This window comes from Panthera tigris, chromosome D1, assembly GCF_018350195.1.
Source record: "Panthera tigris isolate Pti1 chromosome D1, P.tigris_Pti1_mat1.1, whole genome shotgun sequence".
Taxonomy (NCBI): domain Eukaryota; kingdom Metazoa; phylum Chordata; class Mammalia; order Carnivora; family Felidae; genus Panthera; species Panthera tigris.
Genome location: NC_056669.1, coordinates 10,992,553 through 11,010,760, shown reverse-complemented (window position 1 = coordinate 11,010,760; position 18,208 = coordinate 10,992,553). Strand labels below are relative to the sequence as shown.

At 46.2% G+C, this 18,208-nt stretch overlaps 1 protein-coding gene across 1 annotated transcript in view; it reads right to left on the bottom strand.

Annotated features, from left to right (window-relative positions):
• Nucleotides 1–18,208, bottom strand: part of NCAM1 (neural cell adhesion molecule 1) — a 385,399-nt gene that overhangs the window by 302,186 nt on the left and 65,005 nt on the right. The window contains exon 7 of the mRNA XM_042957775.1: nucleotides 9,169–9,314. Within this exon, the coding sequence (XP_042813709.1) occupies nucleotides 9,169–9,220 (52 nt within the window). The 5' untranslated portion in view covers nucleotides 9,221–9,314. The remainder of the gene's footprint in view (nucleotides 1–9,168; nucleotides 9,315–18,208) is intronic.

Genomic DNA, 18,208 nt, shown 5'->3' with positions numbered 1-18,208 from the left:
AAGGTAACGCCTTTTCTCAATTTCCCCATCCTGTTGACAGCTCCATGATTTTATTCCCTTGGGTTTGCAACTTAAAAAGTTTTCTCTCTCCCAGTCACCTACCATTTTGGATCTATCATCTACCCCAGATGAGTCATTTGTCATCTCTAACCTCTCAGCTGTGTGCCTTTTTTATCCTTATCCCAAACCACTGCAAGTGTACTTCCTAAGATTATCTGTTTTACAAACTATATCACGGTTGGATTCCTTTAACAAGCCCCTCTGGAACATAAAAATTTGATTTTTATAAAATTTTATAAAACTTGATTTTTGTGTAGCAAAAATCCTTTTCCTAACACTATTTGCTCCAGCTACAGAAACTAACACCCCCTCCAAGTACTGCAGTGATCCCTACCAGTTTCCTCCTATTTCTCTATTAATTCAAAGCTAGCATCAAACACAGAGCCTAGAACAGCAGATGTTCAAGTGTTATCATGGAATATAACCTTAAATATTTTAGGAAATGATTTCTCCAACATCCCTCTCCTTTGTCTAGCGTTTAAGATTTTAATAAGACCTGGCCCAATCTCCAGTCTGCTTTCAATGATCTTGAAGACCGATTCTCTAGCTAGACCCATGCTGTCCTACAGAGAAATGGGTCCTCTCTCTCCTTATCTGTCCTTATGCCCATGAGGGTCCACATCAAATACCAGCTTGTCCACACCTTCTTCTGGACATTAAAACGAACCGAGATGATGAGACGATTTTTGTCTTTCTTAACAATTCTCACAATTAGTATTTGCCTCCTTCTTTTTGGCAATGATTCATACAGTCCCGTTCATGATTTTCTAACTGTCTGAACTAAGTGTTTCCTCCCCAGCCATCTGAAAGCTTCTGTAGGACTGGTATGGTATTCTTGTTTTCCCCCTCAGCCTCCAGGACAGAACTTTGCACATCATATTCACAGTACACATATTTCCTAAACATTTCAAAGAAAACCTCCGCTCAAGATGAACTTTTGAAAAGCACATATTGAGTGCCTAACTTGTTTTACATATGAGATTTTATTTAAGCTCACCAAAATCCACAACGGAGGTGTCATGATCCCCATTCTACAGACAGAGGGAGCCAGGCCCAGAAGTGCAGCAAGGTACAGAATGTCACTTACAATGAGGGCACTCAAACTAGACTTGTCAGACCCAAAGCTCTTGGTTTGCCCCTCCCCCCAGTCACCACTCCCTCACTTCTGGCAGACGCCAAGCAAATTCACATCCTGATGCTGTGTGTATTCAGATGGTCCTCACTTCAGAACATGAGAAGATGGAGTCAACTATGCACGTATGGTCCCAGCTTCACCCCTGTAAACTACTTAAGATTTTCACGGCCTCAGCTTCTATTTCAAGACCTGACACAATCTGGCCTCACAGAACTTTTCTCCCCCCCTAATATTGGGCCACTTCTCCCCAAGCACCCCCATGCTGTTCCCTCAGCATCACCCTATGCATTCATCTCTCCACCACCTGAATCACTTCTGCTTCCTGCTCCAGGGACTGGAGGCCCAGGCCCAGCTTAAGGGGGTCCGAAGCAGAGTTAATGGCTTTCTTCCCTGTGCTCCAATGGTGTCTAATTCATGTCTCTATTTATAAGGATGGCATGTCTGTCTCCCACACTACATGGTGAACTCCAGAGGCAGAAGCATAGCTTCCTTGACCTTATAATCTGAAACCCAAAACAATCTGGAAGCAACTTGGCCTTGTCAAGATTTCAGGAAAGTTTGCTGAATTAAATGGAATTTACGAATGTGTGTTGTGATTCACTGTTTGTTGAATTAAGTAGTCAATCAACCAGGTCTCAAATGAGAATACCATCTGTTCTTATTTCACAGAGTTTTGTAAATGTCACCTCTTCACCCCACCCCAACCACACAAAGGTGGGATCCCTGCAATAATCTTTTAGAGTATCCTGTTCCCGTCCTTATTTTTTTTTTTTACCAGAATATGGGATTATAAATATTACATGTATGTTACTGGTTTAATGTCTGTATTCCTCCACACTTCAACTGGAAGTTCCATGAAGACAGAGACAATGTATGTTTACCACGGCATTCCCAGAACACCGCACTCAATAAATCTTCCGTGAACAAATGATATGAAGACTGGATGATAGAATGCAGAGTAAAAGTCTGGGACTGTACGATGATGATTAAGACATAATTACGGGGATTATCGATGCAGTTTCTCTCCTTGTAGATAGCTAACACAAAATCTGAGTCTCTTTTCCAACACAGCATATGTCTTTAGTTGGCAAAAATACTTCCTGCCCTGCCAGTAGGGCATTTATGTCTGACTCATTTGCATAATAATAGCAATTACTTTATTTTATTCCAGATAGTAATTTACAAAAATATAAGCAGGGAGAAATATTAAATCAACTCAAGTCTCACTTAAGATTTTCTGTAAAATAAAGAGGTCAAATGGCTGCTTCTTTCTAAAAACAATTTTGATTTTGATGTATGACTCTGATCTTCAAAGCACTACACAAACAACCTTTAGGAGACACGTGCTTGACAAACCGGAACAGTCAACCTATTTCTGAAGCAAGTGGACTCAAGCAGACCGAAACACAGTTGCTGGCACTAGGGCAGATGTCTGCAGGGCCCCCACATTACATGGGCTCCTTCCAAGGCTGTGTGGCATGGGGACCTGCCGACATGTTTTTGTTTAATTTTTTTTTAATGTTTATTTTTGAGAGAGAGAGAGACAGAGCATGAATGGGGGAGGGTCAAAAGAGAGGGAGACACAGAATCTGAAGCAGGCTCTAGGCTCTGAGCTGTCAGCACAGAGTCCGATGCAGGGTTCGAACTCACAGACCGCGAGATCATGACCTGAGCTGAAGTCGGATGCTCAACCGACTGAGCCACCCAGGCGCCCCAAAGCCAACATGTTCTCGTGGTCACTAAATTTTGTGGAAGAGTTTTTTATTTTCCTTAAATGGGGCCTTCAAAATTGCACATCCTTCAGGCACCATGAAACCCACATCAACCTTTGTGCTGATGGCTTTCAGCCTTATAAGGAGAATCACTTTTCTCTCTAACATATTCACAAGCAACATGACAGTGCAGGCATATTCAAGATTTTTTAAAGTCAAGCTCTAGTCACTGAAGAAGTCATGTTCTCATAATATCCTTCTTTGGGCCATGGAAAGAGCACTATATCTGAATATTATGTTTTTCTAGATCCATATACACCTCTCTTTCTCATCGATAAACATGGCTCACACGCACTGAAGTCCCGTGATCTCTAATATATTCACCACTCTAACATGGGGGCACTGCTAATTTTGCCATTTTGCAGAAGAGAAAGCTGAAACTTAGGGAAGCTATAGGGCTTGCCCCAAATCGGACGGCAAATAAGGGATATGTACAGCTGGGCTTTCAACCTGGGGTTGTGGGCCGCTCCCTCTTAAACTCTATGTGATCCTACCCTCTAGGTTTCTTGCCAGCAGAAAGTATTCCATCTCAGTCCTTTGAAATTCCCCACAGAACTGGAACTCAATTAATATATTTGATCAACGGTTGGAGGGGATACCTAATGTAACACAATCTCAACTGCTGTGACATTACTATAGATATTCCTAAAGGATGAGGTAATCAGATACCAAGGCCTGTCACATGTTATCTCAAGGATGACACCGACAGAAAACAGGCCAGTGTTGGCAGCTACCAATCAGAAAGTCCTGGGTGAGAATACAGAATGGAATAGAAAGAAGCCTTTCAAGTCCTATCAGCGATGTGGTCTTTGAATTCAAAGGAAAACATATTTACATACATCTGACAGAAAAAGAATGCACAATAGGTACATTAAAACCTTTTCTCCCCCCGCAAAAAAACACACATACACAAAACAGAGCAAAGGGCTTATCTTTTCAGTGTAGTCGCGTTTTGGTCTCCAACTGCTCCAACCGGAAGCTAAATTAATAGTGCAGGAAGGTAGAAGTGTGTCATCCTAGCTGAAAACAGTTAAATCAGTGGCTGTGTGTAGACAAGGCCTAAAAGCGCCTTAACTGTAATGTATGGAAACTGCCAGAAAGGCTGCCATTTGGCACACAGACCAACATCAAAAGGCAATGACCCTAATGAGCATCTTCAGCAGACAGACAGCATTTCAAAAGTGCGAAATCAAAGGGCATAATGACACCACTAGCAACGCCAAATAATTTACATCCCTTTACATCAGTGAATGGTTTTAAGGGTTGGCACCGAGAGTTAATACTGATAACAAAAAGGGCTAAACGTGACATGACTGCGACCTTCAGATGGACTTCTGGATGTTGTTGCCCTACTGTAGTAAGCACGTCGACCTGTATTATCAATGACTGTTTCACTACGGTTGTTTCCTCGTAGGAAAAAACTCTGGGCCTCGTAGGCACCTACTCCGTAGGATTCAGAGGGGTCCCTGGGCATCCCCCTCTTCCTAAGAGGGCGTCTCTTACACTATTGCTCAGAGACCTATTTCAAGACATGTATGAAACTCTCTTCTGAATTTTACTCATTTCTCCTCTTTTTAACTCAAGGAACCTTAACCTTAGTCTTTTTTATTTCAAAACTCAAGTACTCATTATTACTACATAGCCAGTTGATTCATGGTTCCAATCTTGTCTGATTTGGACCCATTTTTAAGTACTAGTAAAATGCTATTTGTAATTTGCTGCCCTTTCTTTTAAAGATCCAGATGTTTCTTAGCTTATACATTTGTCAGAACACTACACTGAGGAGTTATCAGTTATGGAAGTGACATTAAAATATTTATCCTGACACCATGAAATATCTGTGGGCTCTAAGACTCAATACTTAAACAGTACCAGAGAGCCTTTTCTGCATGCCTTTGTCTCCTCTCAGGCTGCCTGTTCCCAGAAGACTGGCAGTGGCAGGTGGGACCCCATCTCTCTCCACCCTGCCGACTGCTTCTGCTCTCCATCACCACAAACCCAAGATTGGCAGGGAAAGTCCATACTGTTCTTTAGCAACAGGTAGCCAATCACTCATTTCGCACAAAGACAGGAAGGACTGTCTGTAAAATATCTTTGGAGGTCTGCCAGTAGCACTGAAGTCACTTTCTGTCTGGAGGGCAGCCACGGTGCTTTAACACTGAAGACGTAAATATGGGGAATTCATCAAACTCCTATTAAGTAGAGGCTTTGTCACCTTAAAAAATTAAGTGGTTGGATCAGAAATTCCCAAGTCCATATTTCATATTTCAAGCAGTGTAAAGTTTATAAGATGCCGTCTATAATTTAAGAAACCAAGTTCCATAGCAAACAAAAACATCTGTCATGTGTAAAGATTAGGTTTTGAATGAGAAAATGGTGGTATTTATTTTGAGAGGCAATTAAGACCTTGTTCCCTGTGACAGAAAAATATAGATACAGATTACTTACATTAAACTACATATTACCTATCTGAGGAACTCGATTAATGATGAATGGACTCCAAAGAGAAGCACTATGCAAAACTCTTAGAATTACCGGTTTTCATGTGACTAACTGCTCCCTCTGATCCGTCGCCTTGAGTAAGCACCCACAGCCCTTGCTAAGACCACACCCATACCATAATTTTTGGGTTTGGTGGGGGTTTGCAAACAATTACTGCCTTAATTCTTGTACTATCAAGCTCAAGAAACAGTTCACCAGTTAGGTCAACAAATCCTTAGTTTAAACAATTAGCAAAGAGACTCGGATAAACCTCCTTTATTGAACAAGATTATACTCTGCTATTTTCTGCTATTCCAGTATTACTTCTAAAAAAGTAGATCCTGAGGAAACATACCTGGGGAAAAAAGTCAACAAATTCAATCTGTTGAGGGAAGAAGGGGGAAGCTTCTTGAAAAAGTGACTTTAAAAAAATGTAAATTTTTGGACTAATGAAAGCAACATGATTGGTAGATGTTTAGAACCTTCACAGCAGGAATAGTAACTCAAAAACTATTAAATAAAAGACAGGCCACACTTCCACACTGTCTGCGTTATATTCTTTTTGTGTCTACCTGTGTTAAATTTTAAACAAATTCGGAGTTATTTCCAGTATTTTAATCTATGCTAATATTTGTCGAAAGAAAAATTAACTTTCTGGTTTTGGGATAGAGTCGTGCAACTTCTTCCACATTCTTCAGTACAACTATATTATATTCAGTTGCATTTTGTTCAGAAACACACCTTTCTGACCTTCAAATAAAAATCAACAAAAATAATATAGCTCGGCATAATTGTACTCACAGCAAACCTGACTGAAACACACCTTGATGATTCATTTAGTGAGGGATGTTGTATGTACTCATATACCTACTAGCTGGCTTCTGTGAGGTAGCAAAGGTGTCCTTTGTTCTTAATCAGTGCTACCTTGTTAGAAAACCAGTCAGTCCTATTCATTCCTCTACTCTAGCAAGTAAAATTGGAAGAGGATTGTAAAATTGCCAGATAAACACGACTCAACCATTCCAAATCATTCAATTTTTCCACAAAACATCCAGAACTGCTGTTAGAATAAACTCAAATTTGCTGTGTGATTCCGCAACCTTTCACCTTATTCGGAAAGAGCAAAAGAGACCAAAATGAGACAGGCTGCAGGACTGATTTCCTTTGGTGTTAAGGGTAGCATACGTTGTATTTAAATTTTCATACGCACTGTATAGAGCGCGGAGACTGAACTACCACTGTCCCTGAAAATACATTTGAGGAAAAAATAATAATTATGTTACTATTATAATAATTATTACTACGTATACACATTTACATATATGTGCGTACGTATATATAATACTGTTTTTATTTTCACCCTGACCCTTTGATTTGAAGGCTTCGATTTTTTTTAACTGTGGAATTATCAATATTTTAATGGAAAATGATTTCTCTTTGGAAAACCGTTCAACTTCTTTCTTTTGTTAGGCAAGCTTGTGTGCGTTTAGTGTTCTGCCTTGTCCCCATCCTCACAGTCCTAGGGCGGGACTGAGGCCGCTTTCCCTCCAGGGAACACTGATCAGAATGCCACCCTTGCCTGGTCAGCCACCGCATCCCAATCCGGGACTCCCTTGACGGGTACGAGCCTGCGCCTGCCCGCACATCCCAACACGGAAGGTTACACCCTTCACGGTGGTGGAAAGGTTGGCCAGCGATCCCTCCCAAAGGCCCCCCAAAGAGCAGGTCTCCATGACCACGCCCCCACCTCGAGGGGAGGAGGGCACGCGCGGAGACCAGCCGGCACCACAGAAAAGGGCAAGCCGGGTGCGGCCCCGGCCAGGTGGCGGAGGGACCAGCGACCTGCCGCGGCGCGGGCCGCCCGGCGGCTGAGGGTCCCCTCAACCCCCCTCGGCCCCACCCCCAGCCTCGCCCCCGGCCCGCAGCAGGCCGGTCGGCGCACGCGCGAGTCGGTGCTCCCAGCCACTGCGCCCTCCCAGGCTACAAGCTCGGTCCGGGAAGACACGGTCAGAGTGTGCACGCTGGGGGGCGGAAGGGACGCCCCGGGGCTGCGTGACAGAGGCTCGAGTGGGCGAGCATGGGCGGGCCGGACCTCCTGGGGGCACCTGGGCTCCATCTTCTTCCCTCCGGGCTGCGGGGCGGGGTTTCTCCTGGCGGGGGGGGCGAGCAAGACCGTTAGGCTGGAACACCGGGAGACGGTCCTGGCAGCTCTGGGCCGCCACCCGCGCCGCAATAAAAGCCTCTCACGGCTTCCCGCCCAGCCAGCCTCGCTCTGATTGGTCGCCATGGGAAAGGGACCCGAGTTGGCTGGAGGCGGTGGCCGGGGCTACTCCCGTGCCGCCCGGGGAGGGCCCGCCCCGAGCGCTCCCCCACCCGGGCTCCGCCGTCTAGGGTAGCAGAGACGGCACCTGGCAGCGGCCGCCGGGACTCACCGTCCCCTCTGCTCTGCTCTCTCCGGGCGCTTCCCGGCACACGCCCCCCTCCCGGAATGTGCGCCCACCCCACCCAGCTCTCTGAGGCCCCTGATCCATTTCTTCCTCCTTCCCGACCATCCATGCCAGAGCGCAAATCCCTGGGTGGGGTGGGGTGTGGAGAGCAGCTGGAGGGGACGTTGGGCGAGCACAGAAGAATCTCCCGGGGAGGCCGGGGTGGAAATACCCTAAATGAAATGAACCTCCCTCCCGGCCGGCCACAGAGGTTTTCTGGGCGGCGGCACAGCCCCCGCCACCCGCGCGGCAGCATCCCTCGATTATCTCCTCCTCAGCTCCCTATTGTTCACACTTTGCTAGATTCAGGAACCTCGCCCAAAGAAAGGAGGCTAGGCGAGGTGCTGCGGGTGGCTACCTGCCATTCTTCTCGCGCACCGTGCAACACGGGGCTCGCGGTGAGTGTGAAGGCACACGCGCGCGCACACACACGCGCACACACACACCAGGCAGCCCGATCACGCCCTCCTCGCCCTCCGCCCCTCCGCACTTCCTCCTGTCAAAACGCGGCGCTCGGCCCTCCCATCCCTCCGTCTCCCGGCCGAGAGCAGGCTTTGCAAGTAACCAGCGATTTGGCAAATGAAAAACTAACGTCATATCGACGGGGGTGCAAGAACGGCCACACAGCCCTGAGATTCTGCCCATTTTCGCCTCATTTTGCAAACCGTTATTCAGTCCGGGCAGGAGGGGGGGGGGCTGGGCGCGACGGCGGCGAGCCCCACTTTATTAGACCCAGGGAAATAACGATGGGGCAGCCGCCCCGGCCTTATTGTTCACTCTTCCCGGGACCGGGGCTCACGAGCCCCTACCCCGTGGAACCTGAGCCCGCGCAGCAGCACCTCCGAGCCGCGGCAACCCCGCCCCGCCGCCCGCTTTGGGAAGGAGCGCTGCCCAGCACCGGTGCGGCCACAGCGTCCCCGGGAGCGTCCCTGTCCCCGGGAGCAGGCGGCTCGGCTCCCGCGTTGCGGGCACACAAAGTGGGAAGGGCGGGCGCGCCGGAGGCGCGTCAGGGGCTCGCGGCGCTGGTAGGCAGCCCCGGTCCGGCGCAGCCCGGGAGAGCGCAGGGCTCGGCAGGGCAGCAAGGGCTATGCGCTCTTTCCTCGGCTCAACGACAATGACCACCCTTAGCATTCCACGTAAAGCCACCCCAAATACCAGTGTCCTCGTGGGAGGAGGAGGGGGGAAGGGGCGATCAGTACATCAGACTGAGAATAATCATAATTTCAAAATGTACCTGCAGTTCCCAGGAAAAACAAAGTCCAGATGAGATCCTTAGTTTGCAGCATTGTAATCTGCTGGCTGGGAGGGACGTTCTTGCCGCGGTAAATTCTGTGCCCCCCCCCCCTTGCAGAGAGTGTGGACGGCGGCAGAGCCACAGACCTAGGGGCAGACAATTGCCAGGCTGAGTATGATTATTTTTGCAGAATTGTTTCCTGCCAGCGGCTTGCCGAGCTGCGTTCACGCGCTGATCGGAGAATGAGTGACAGTCCCAGCCTCAGCACACTCGCAACTCGGAGATCCTTGCGCTGGCCCGGGTTCGCTTTGATGGAACTGGGGATGGGAGCGGGGGGCGGGGGGGCGGGGGTGAGAACCTCACTGTGTCCTTCCACCACGCCGGCCACAAATAGTGCCGAACATCAAGGAGGTAAGAGAGACAGGGGAGGCAGATGCGGCCGCCTGCAAAACACGGCCTGGAGCTTCTGGAGGAGTCGGGCTCTTTCTCACGCAGTCTTCAGGCAGAGCTGGGATTTCTTCTCTTCACACTTCTCCCCCACGCCTCCACGGTCCCTCCTGCCACCCAGCCTTCCTTAGTTGGGAAGGTGGATATTTTAATAACCAGCAAATAATAAATACACAATCTTAGGTTTGGTTAGGTTTTCAAAGTCGTCCAATCTCTCCATGTAGATCCTAAGATCTTTGAAACACAGGATAGCTTAGGACTTTTTTTTTTTTTAAGTGCAGGAAATTAGAAATTTGGAGAGGGATGGAGATAGACTGCTAGTGCAGGGTTTTGCTTTGGGTTTGTTTGTTTGTTTGTTTGTTTGTTTTAAACTGGCTATGAAGTTTACTCTCCCACAGAGTGGCAACAGATCTCAGGAGAAGGAGGTGGGAAGCTACTTAAGTTCGAAGAAAACGCAGATGTTTGGAAGGAATTTCCAGAAATAACCGAAGGAAATGTTTTCTTGTTTATGAATGCTGAAATCTGTGGTCTCTTTAGGAAGATCACTGGGCCTTTTACGTAGATTTTATGGTACAGGCGAGATACTGGATATTAATTTTTTCTTATAATGGCACAGAACCTCAATTCTTAAAGCTATTCACGTAGGATATCACTGAGGTACGCACAGAGGGTTTCAGTTAATCTTACAATTGTATTTTATATAGAAGAGGGTGGGGGAGCAGGGGGGAAATAAACATGTCTCAGCACCTGAGCAAGGCTTGAGTGTTTAAGAAACAAAAGCTGAGGAAGAATCAGGAGCACAAATTGCTCTAGATGCTGGACTAGCTTATTAGCCCAGCACAGTGACCCTCCCAGAGGAAGGCTGCCACGTTCAAAGCACCAATGCATCAATATTACCAAGTACTCCCTTTTTCTTTAAAGGTCAGGCTCTCCACAGTTGTACTGCTCTTTAAAATCCCATCCTCCACTAGCCAAACAGCCAATCTCCATTACCAGAGAGGCTGGTATCTCCTTCCTGTCTCCTCCCACGTGTTAGACCACGAGAGCCACACCAGCACGCTATGACTTCTGGGACCCCTAAAAAAGAGTTCCTTTCCCAAATCCATCTTTCCAACGTTATTGCTTAAATACTTATCTCATGCCAATCATAAGTAATTCAAAAATACAGAAAAGTAGAAAGGAGGAGCTAGAAATACCCCCCAAATCCCAGATTCCAGATACCCACAGATTTTTGTCCTTGTATACGCATATGATTTTTATAAGTGACATAGTATAGTAGCAACTGGAATCTTGCTTATTTTCCCTAACATTTCATTATAAGCATTTTCCCAGGCCATTAAAAAGGTGTTCTAAATATTTTTATCGCTATGCAATATTTCTATATACCAATGGTTCTTCAATGGTCTCCCCCTTGTTGGATATTTATATGGTTTCCAAAGTTTGATCATATAAATAATGCTTTTTGAACATCTTTCAATAAATATTTATTGAACAACCACTGTTTTTAGTCCTGTGCTGGATATAGTGGACCATATAGATTTTTCTAATGGTGGCTATATTTAAGCATATTTAGCTTCAGATATTAGCTTCCATTAACATGTAAAATTACTACTACTAACATATAACATTAAGTCCCACGTATCAGACTCTTTTCCTAAAAAGAGATTTGATAGCAAAGAAAGAGGAAATAAGCCTGAAGGGTAAAAGGGGAAAAGGGAAGGTTGGAATACCCAAAATAAAATTTTCCTATTTCTAATTTTACCAAGAGTGGGAGACACACCCTTCTCTCAAAACCTCCCTCCTTATAGCCCGTGTCACTAGAATTAAAAGATTTCTATTTTTTTCTCCCCAAATGTCCCTATTTTTAGCTTTCTAAGGTAGGCAGGTGTAGAAATCCTATCTGACTTCAGCATGATTGAATTTCTTTTTTTCTCTCTCTCCTGCCCCTCCCTGCCCTGTGTGTCTGTTGATCTGTGTTGTAATGACTCATTCTAGAATTCTGCCCCACAGTGATTCCAATCCACATGGCATGGGTCTCTCCCATGTTCTTTCAACAGGATCCATCACTTGTCTCCAATTCGTCCTTTCTCCACTCATCAATGCCTATCTCTATGAGCTCTGCAAGTCGGTCCCTCCCTGAACCTCACTTTGAAATGGGACAAAACTGTGGTCCTCCCCGATGTCTCTTCCCAGAGGGAGTCCTGGGGCTGTCAGACACACATTAATGAGCATCTATCCTGTGAACATCTGGGCGAGGAGGGAGAGGAAGGAGCCACTGGGCACAGTGCTTTAGAGTAGGAGCTTTCCTGGTAAAGCAGAAAATGGGCTACCGAGGCAGCCCCAGCAAGGGGTAACAGGTCCTAATCTAAGGCAGCGAATGGGGAAGAAAGCCAAAAGGAGCACAGATATGAGAAATATTTCTAAGATGAAAATAGCAGAACTGAAGAACTTCCTGAAGATTGGGGTCCATCTGAGGCAGAGGAAGACATCAAAGTTCCTTTCATTTATTCAACAAATACTTATTAAGTATCTGCTAAGTGCCTGTCACTGGGGATATAGCTGTGGACAAAACAGAATCTTTGCCTCCATGGACTTCCATTTTTATGGGGAAGATAGAAATAAATTGATAAATATCTGGTGTGCTTATGGTGATATGTGTTAAGGAGAACTATAGAGAGGGGTACGGGGGATAGGGAGTTCTGGGGTGGGGAGGGATTAACATTTCAGATAGGGGAGCTAGGGAAGATGTCCCCATATCAGAGAGGTCTGAGACACAACACACCAGAGAACATCGATGTTTAAGCGGTGGGCAGAAGGAATTGCCAAACAAGCAGTGAAAATGTGGTCAGAGGGATGGACAGAAAATTGAAACAAGTAAGCTGATGATTTAAAAGTTCCCTGGATTTGACTATTGGAAAGTCATTAGCAGAGAGAACCTTATGGAATGGTGGGGGAAGGAAATCATCACTGTCCCAGGAAATGAAAAGGTGGCTTGTCCAGGAAGAAGAAGCCGGGAGTGTAGACCACTTTCTTGAGGAGCAGTATGGTAATGGCACAAGGACAGGAAGGCAAGCTTGAGGGGAAAGGAGGTTTGAATGGAGACCTTCTTTTCTTCTTTTTTAATACGAGGATGTTTGTGTTAGGTTCTTAAGTACATTCCATCCGTTGCTGAACCCCTCTAAGGGTCTAAGGGTCTCAGTTAGATTACTTGAGAAATGAATCAGTCTAGAGCAAAGTGCTCCCACTGGCACTCTTCCCCACTTAGGGTTTCTTTCCTCCTGGTGCTGAAAAGGAGACCCCAGGCAGGATTGCAAGACTCACAGATATCCCAGGTACTGCCTTCCTTATATGGCATGGGCAAAATGCATCTTGGGGAAAAAGTTCCAGTCAAAAATCATTTGATTATACATGCAAGAACTTATTTCTGAACTCTGTAGTCTATTCTATTGGTCTATAGTCTATCTTTACACTGATACCACATTGTATTGATTACCATAGCTTTGCAGTAAGCTTTTAAATCAGGAAATGTGAGACGTCCAACATTGTTCTTCTTTTTCAAGATTAATTCTGCTATTCAGGACCCCATGAGAATCCTTATGAATTTTAGGATGACTTTTCTATTTCTGCAATAAAAAGGTCATTGATATTTTGGTAAAGATTGAGGTGTGCTGTTTTCTACTCTGCCCAGAGTTGATATCCGGGCTAGTATTAGAGTCTTGTGGACATCTTGGAGATGAATATGCTTTAGGTATCTCACTGCACAGCTATGGGAAACTGAGTCACAAGGGACTACCTGTCACAACATGCCCACTTGGGTGAGCTGTTCTTTTCCATGTAGATATGGAGACATGAAGTGGGATCCAGTCACAAGAATCAGGCTGTGAAATGTGTGGCAATGTAGAGAAGTTACAGTGAGCTAACAAAGGAAAGATGGGTTTAAATGGTTTCTTGGTGCTGAACTGAACGCAGACCCCGGGCTGCCTTATTTCCCTGTTTGGTCCTTTTTAAAAAAATCCTCTGAGGGGCACCTCGGTAGTTCAGTCTGTGAAATGCCAGTGTTCAGCTCAGGTCATGATCTCACGGTTCATGGGTTCGAGCCAAGCGTCGGGCTCTGTACTGACAGCTCAGAGCCTAGAGCCTGCTTCGGATTCTGTGTCTTCCTCTCTCTCTGCCCCTCCCCCATATTCATATTCTCTCTCTCTCTCTCTCTCTCTCTCTCTCTCTCATATCTCTTTCAAAAATAAATAAACATTAAAAAAATTTTTTTTAATCCTCTGAACAGGTGATTTAGCAGACTGGAAAAAGGAGCTAAGATTTCCATGTCATGATCTTACAAATCTCAGAGTAGGACTGAGCTAATGTTGGAGACATAATAACTACCTTTTTCCTCTTATACAACCTCCTACACACCCCAGTGGAAAAAAGTGAAGTGGGTAAGTGCTCACGTCCTGCAACATGACATTCCAAGTTCAAATCCTAGCTTCTCCACCTGTAAGCTCTGTGGATCTGGGCAAATTATTTCATACCTGCAAACCTTGTTTTTCTTGCTCATAAAATGGGATTAGAACAGCATCTGTCTTTCAGACTTCTTATGAATGTTAATTACAAGAATGTACACAGAGGGCTTAGCGCAGGCCTGACACTCTTTCATTCAACGGGTATATATTGAACACCTATGACATACACTGTGTTAGTAGTCAGGGATAAAAAGAAGATGAACAGAGCACACATGTTTACAAGGCTTATCAAGAAGACCAACAACCAAACAAAGAGAGGATAAACCATTATAAACGGTCATTAGGATCCTGAAGGAAATAACCAGGATTCTCTGAATAAAAAATGACAGCAGAGATATATGTGACATCAAGGCAGGCTCCCCTGGGGACAGGCAACAGGTAAGTTGCCACCTAAAGACTGAGAAGTGCCCAGGCATGGAAGGAACAAGAGGAGGTGCATTCGAAGAATGTGCCAAGACCTTGAGGTCAGAAAAACCGGCTGGTTCTAGAAACTAATAGCATGTGAGTGGCTGGGATGGAAAGAGCGAGGGGAGGAGGGACAGGAGATAAGCAGCACATAGGAGCCACCTTGAAGGCTCAAGTAAGGAGTTTGTATTTTATTCAAAGTTCAAAGAAAGCCCCTGGAGGACTTTCAGCAGCAGAGTGACATGAGTTGTTTTACATGATTTAATAACCACTCTGAATGCTATGTGGAGAATGGTTTATAGGGAGACAGGAGAGGGTGTGGGGAGCCCATTTAGAAACCATTGCAGAAATCCCAGGAAGAGAGGGTGGAGGTCGGGGAGGGGTGGCAGGAGATGGAGATAAGCAGAGATTGCTGAAGGATGTGAGGAGGAGAGAGAAGTCAGGATGCCGAGCACGCTCGGAGAACATGTTTCGAGAGGAGGGGATTCTGGACAAGTTACAACCACCTGTGGACCCCCATGTGGAGATATCAAGTCTTAGCAGAAGATCTTAGCAGGAGATCCGAATTTTGGGGCCATGAACACTCATGTCATCTAAAGCCACGTGGAAGGATGAGATCGCCAAGCCAGAAAGGTGGAGAGAGAAGGGGACGGTACAGACCCAATCCTGAGAAATGCCAGTTTTAGGGGGTGTAGGTGCAGAAAGCAGAACCAGTAAAAAGACCAAGAGGAGGCCATCTGGGAGAGATCTGAGTCTCAGGACCAAGACAGGAAAGACCTGTCAAAAGGAAGGATGTGTCCCTGATGAGTGGTGCTGAGAAGCTAAGTAAAATGAGGACAGAGAAGAGTGTCCACCAGATCTGGAGATTAAGAGGGTCATTAGCAACACTTCCCAGAACAGATTCACATGCTGGGCTCCAAGTGAGGGCCTAATGAATGTTAGCGCTAACAATAATAAGAGACTCTCTGGTCATCCCTTGGAGCTTCTGTGATAATAGAAAGACACTGGGGGACTGATCAGGGCACAGAAGTGCAGCACTCAATGATTAGCTATTCACAAGTAGAAACTGGTCTTATTTTAAGGTGTGAGCTAGGACATCGCTGCCCTTCCTGAATAATTGCCAAAGTAGTTATGGACAACTAACGCTCCAGAAGATTTGGTGGCATCAATACTTGGGTATGAGGAGAGAAATATTTTCCTTTTCCTCCTACTGTCTGCACTTCTCAGGATTAATTCTGTCCATTCTCCTCCCCTTTAGACCTCTGTGTATTCTCTGGTTGTACTGCTTCCCTTGGTCACACCCCAAAAGGCCATGAGGCATCAATCCCAGAACCACAGAAAGGAGCCTGGGGGGCAGAGCCAACACTAAATTTAGGTCCCTCCAGGCTCATGTGTGTCATTAGAGCCAGAGAGGGGCTCTGTCCATGGACCTGTGCCCACTGGTGGCACTTTCTCACCTGGGCACAAGCACCTTGGAGAGTGAGAGAGGAGTGAAGGGGAGGAACAGAGGGCAGCATTCACTATGGAAGGCAAAGGCAATCACCCTGTTACTACCACCACTACTGCCACACCACCTCTTTGCAAGAGGAGCCAAAGTGTTCCTGTCCTTGGCAGTGTGACTGCATTGCATCTGTCTTGAGAATCCTCTAGGTCCATCCTGAAGAGAGTCCCCAAAAGGGTGGTGTTGCTGGATTTACACTAGTTAGGGTATCTCAAAGAACTCTGAGTTTGAAGTCAGTATGGGTCTAAATGACCCATAAGCTCACCTTCAGGAGACCGGCTGCCATGTTTCTCCTTGCTCCTCTACCCCTTGGGTGCATGAGGGCCTGGGAGCTCCTGGGAGCTTCAAGGAGACACAACATGCATTCTACCCACTGTCTTTGAAAGAGACACTTCCTGTTGCATCAGCAAGAACCATGGAATGAGCCAGGCATGTTCCAGGACGTGGTGCTCCCCCCTATCACTACCTATCCTTGCATCAGTAAAGAAGCAATCACAAAGGAAGATTCCACTCAGGGCCTCTCTGAGCAGGGGAGAGAAATGTGACAAACACCAGACCTCTGATCAGAGTTGCCCCGCCCTGCCCTCCCCACCTCACCATAAATGTCACTCCAGATGTTTGCCCGAAAGAATGGCATCAATAAACAAACCAAGAAAGGGCTCGAGGCTCGCTTCATCCTGAGATTTTGGTCCAGGGCTCTTCCCAGCTCCATGGCTGCAGTCTGGCTACCATCTATCTTATCTCCTGGGGGCTACAGCCCCAGCTTCCGGCCCATGTTCCTGCCTCCACCCACCCCCTTCAGATCCACCTTCCCCAACCTCCAGAGCCTAAAACGGCTATTTGTGAAAAGCTGCAAGGGTCACTTCCCCACAGAAAAGCCTTGAATGGCTCCCCGTTTTCCTCAGCTGAAGTCCAAGAGCCACTGGGCCCCTTCCCATTCTCCCCTCCTGTCTCTTCCTCTGCCCCTTGCAGACCTGTGTCCCCACACACACCATCCCGCCTGGGCGCCCGCTGGTTGCTGGCTGACTTCTGCTCGTCCTCTAAGTCTTTATCATAAGGTCGTCTCTTGCCTGAGCTTCCCACCTCTCACTTCTCATTCCCCCTGGGCTAGTGCTCTTCCCAGATGCTTCCAGGAATTCCTCGGGCCCACCTCCATCCTTGCTACTGACCTACTACGTTACAGTCTCATCACCTATTTCTGAACCCATCTCCGCCACTAGCCTGTGACTTCCTTCAGGACAAAGACTTCCATTTTAATTTCTGTATCACCAGCACCCAGCTTGTCACCTGGCACATAACAGGTGTTCAATGCTTATGGTGGGATTGACGAATAAATGTCATTAGTAACTTCTTTCTGGACCACTTGTCTTGAATGTGGCAAAAGCTAATGTTTCCACCATGTGAGTGTTACTCAGAGAACAAAGTATACAGTGGAGACAATTATAGGCCTAACGAGTCAAGTCACATTTCATCTTAAGCTGTCTTTCACAGAGACTTTGGTCTCGATATCCCAAGCCAGGCTGTGAAACCAATCTTTCTTGTTCTGACACTTCTGTCCTTAATTAACTGAAAAGATTCTCCTTTCTCATCGGTTCCATCCTGTTTACTGGCAGCAAGCCCATGTCCAGAGTAGCTTCCTCTGGTATCTCAGTGCCTCTCCAGGCTCTGGCATAGCAGATGTCTGTAGTGTCCTGGTCCCTGGCTCCATGGCTCATAACTCCCTCCTCTCTTCCCCTGTAGTCTTCTGTTCCTCCTTCTAAAGCTTGTTTCCTTCTGGCTTTGCCTATGATGAAAAGGGGGGACAAAATTCCATACCCCTGATTTTGCATCTTTCTGTTTGCTAGATAATTCCAGGTTGCTTTTCCCTCTATGATTTCTAAGCAAGTGAATGAGGATATTACTGCTCTTATGAAAAATGCCATGGGCTATGTCCCTGGGTCATAGTACAGTCTCTGGTTTAGCAGATGGCAACATTTGTACTTACTTTGTCCACTAAAGTATCAAGAGCAAAATAGTTTCTATGTTCAGTTTACCTTACAACAGCACCAGGACTTGAGAGCAGGAAACAGTCACTTCCTGACTTGTCCGAATTTTGATCTGTCCTAATTCTTGCCCCCATCACCTACCACTTGTGCTCATTCCAGTCCATTAACGTTTCTCTCTCTAAAAT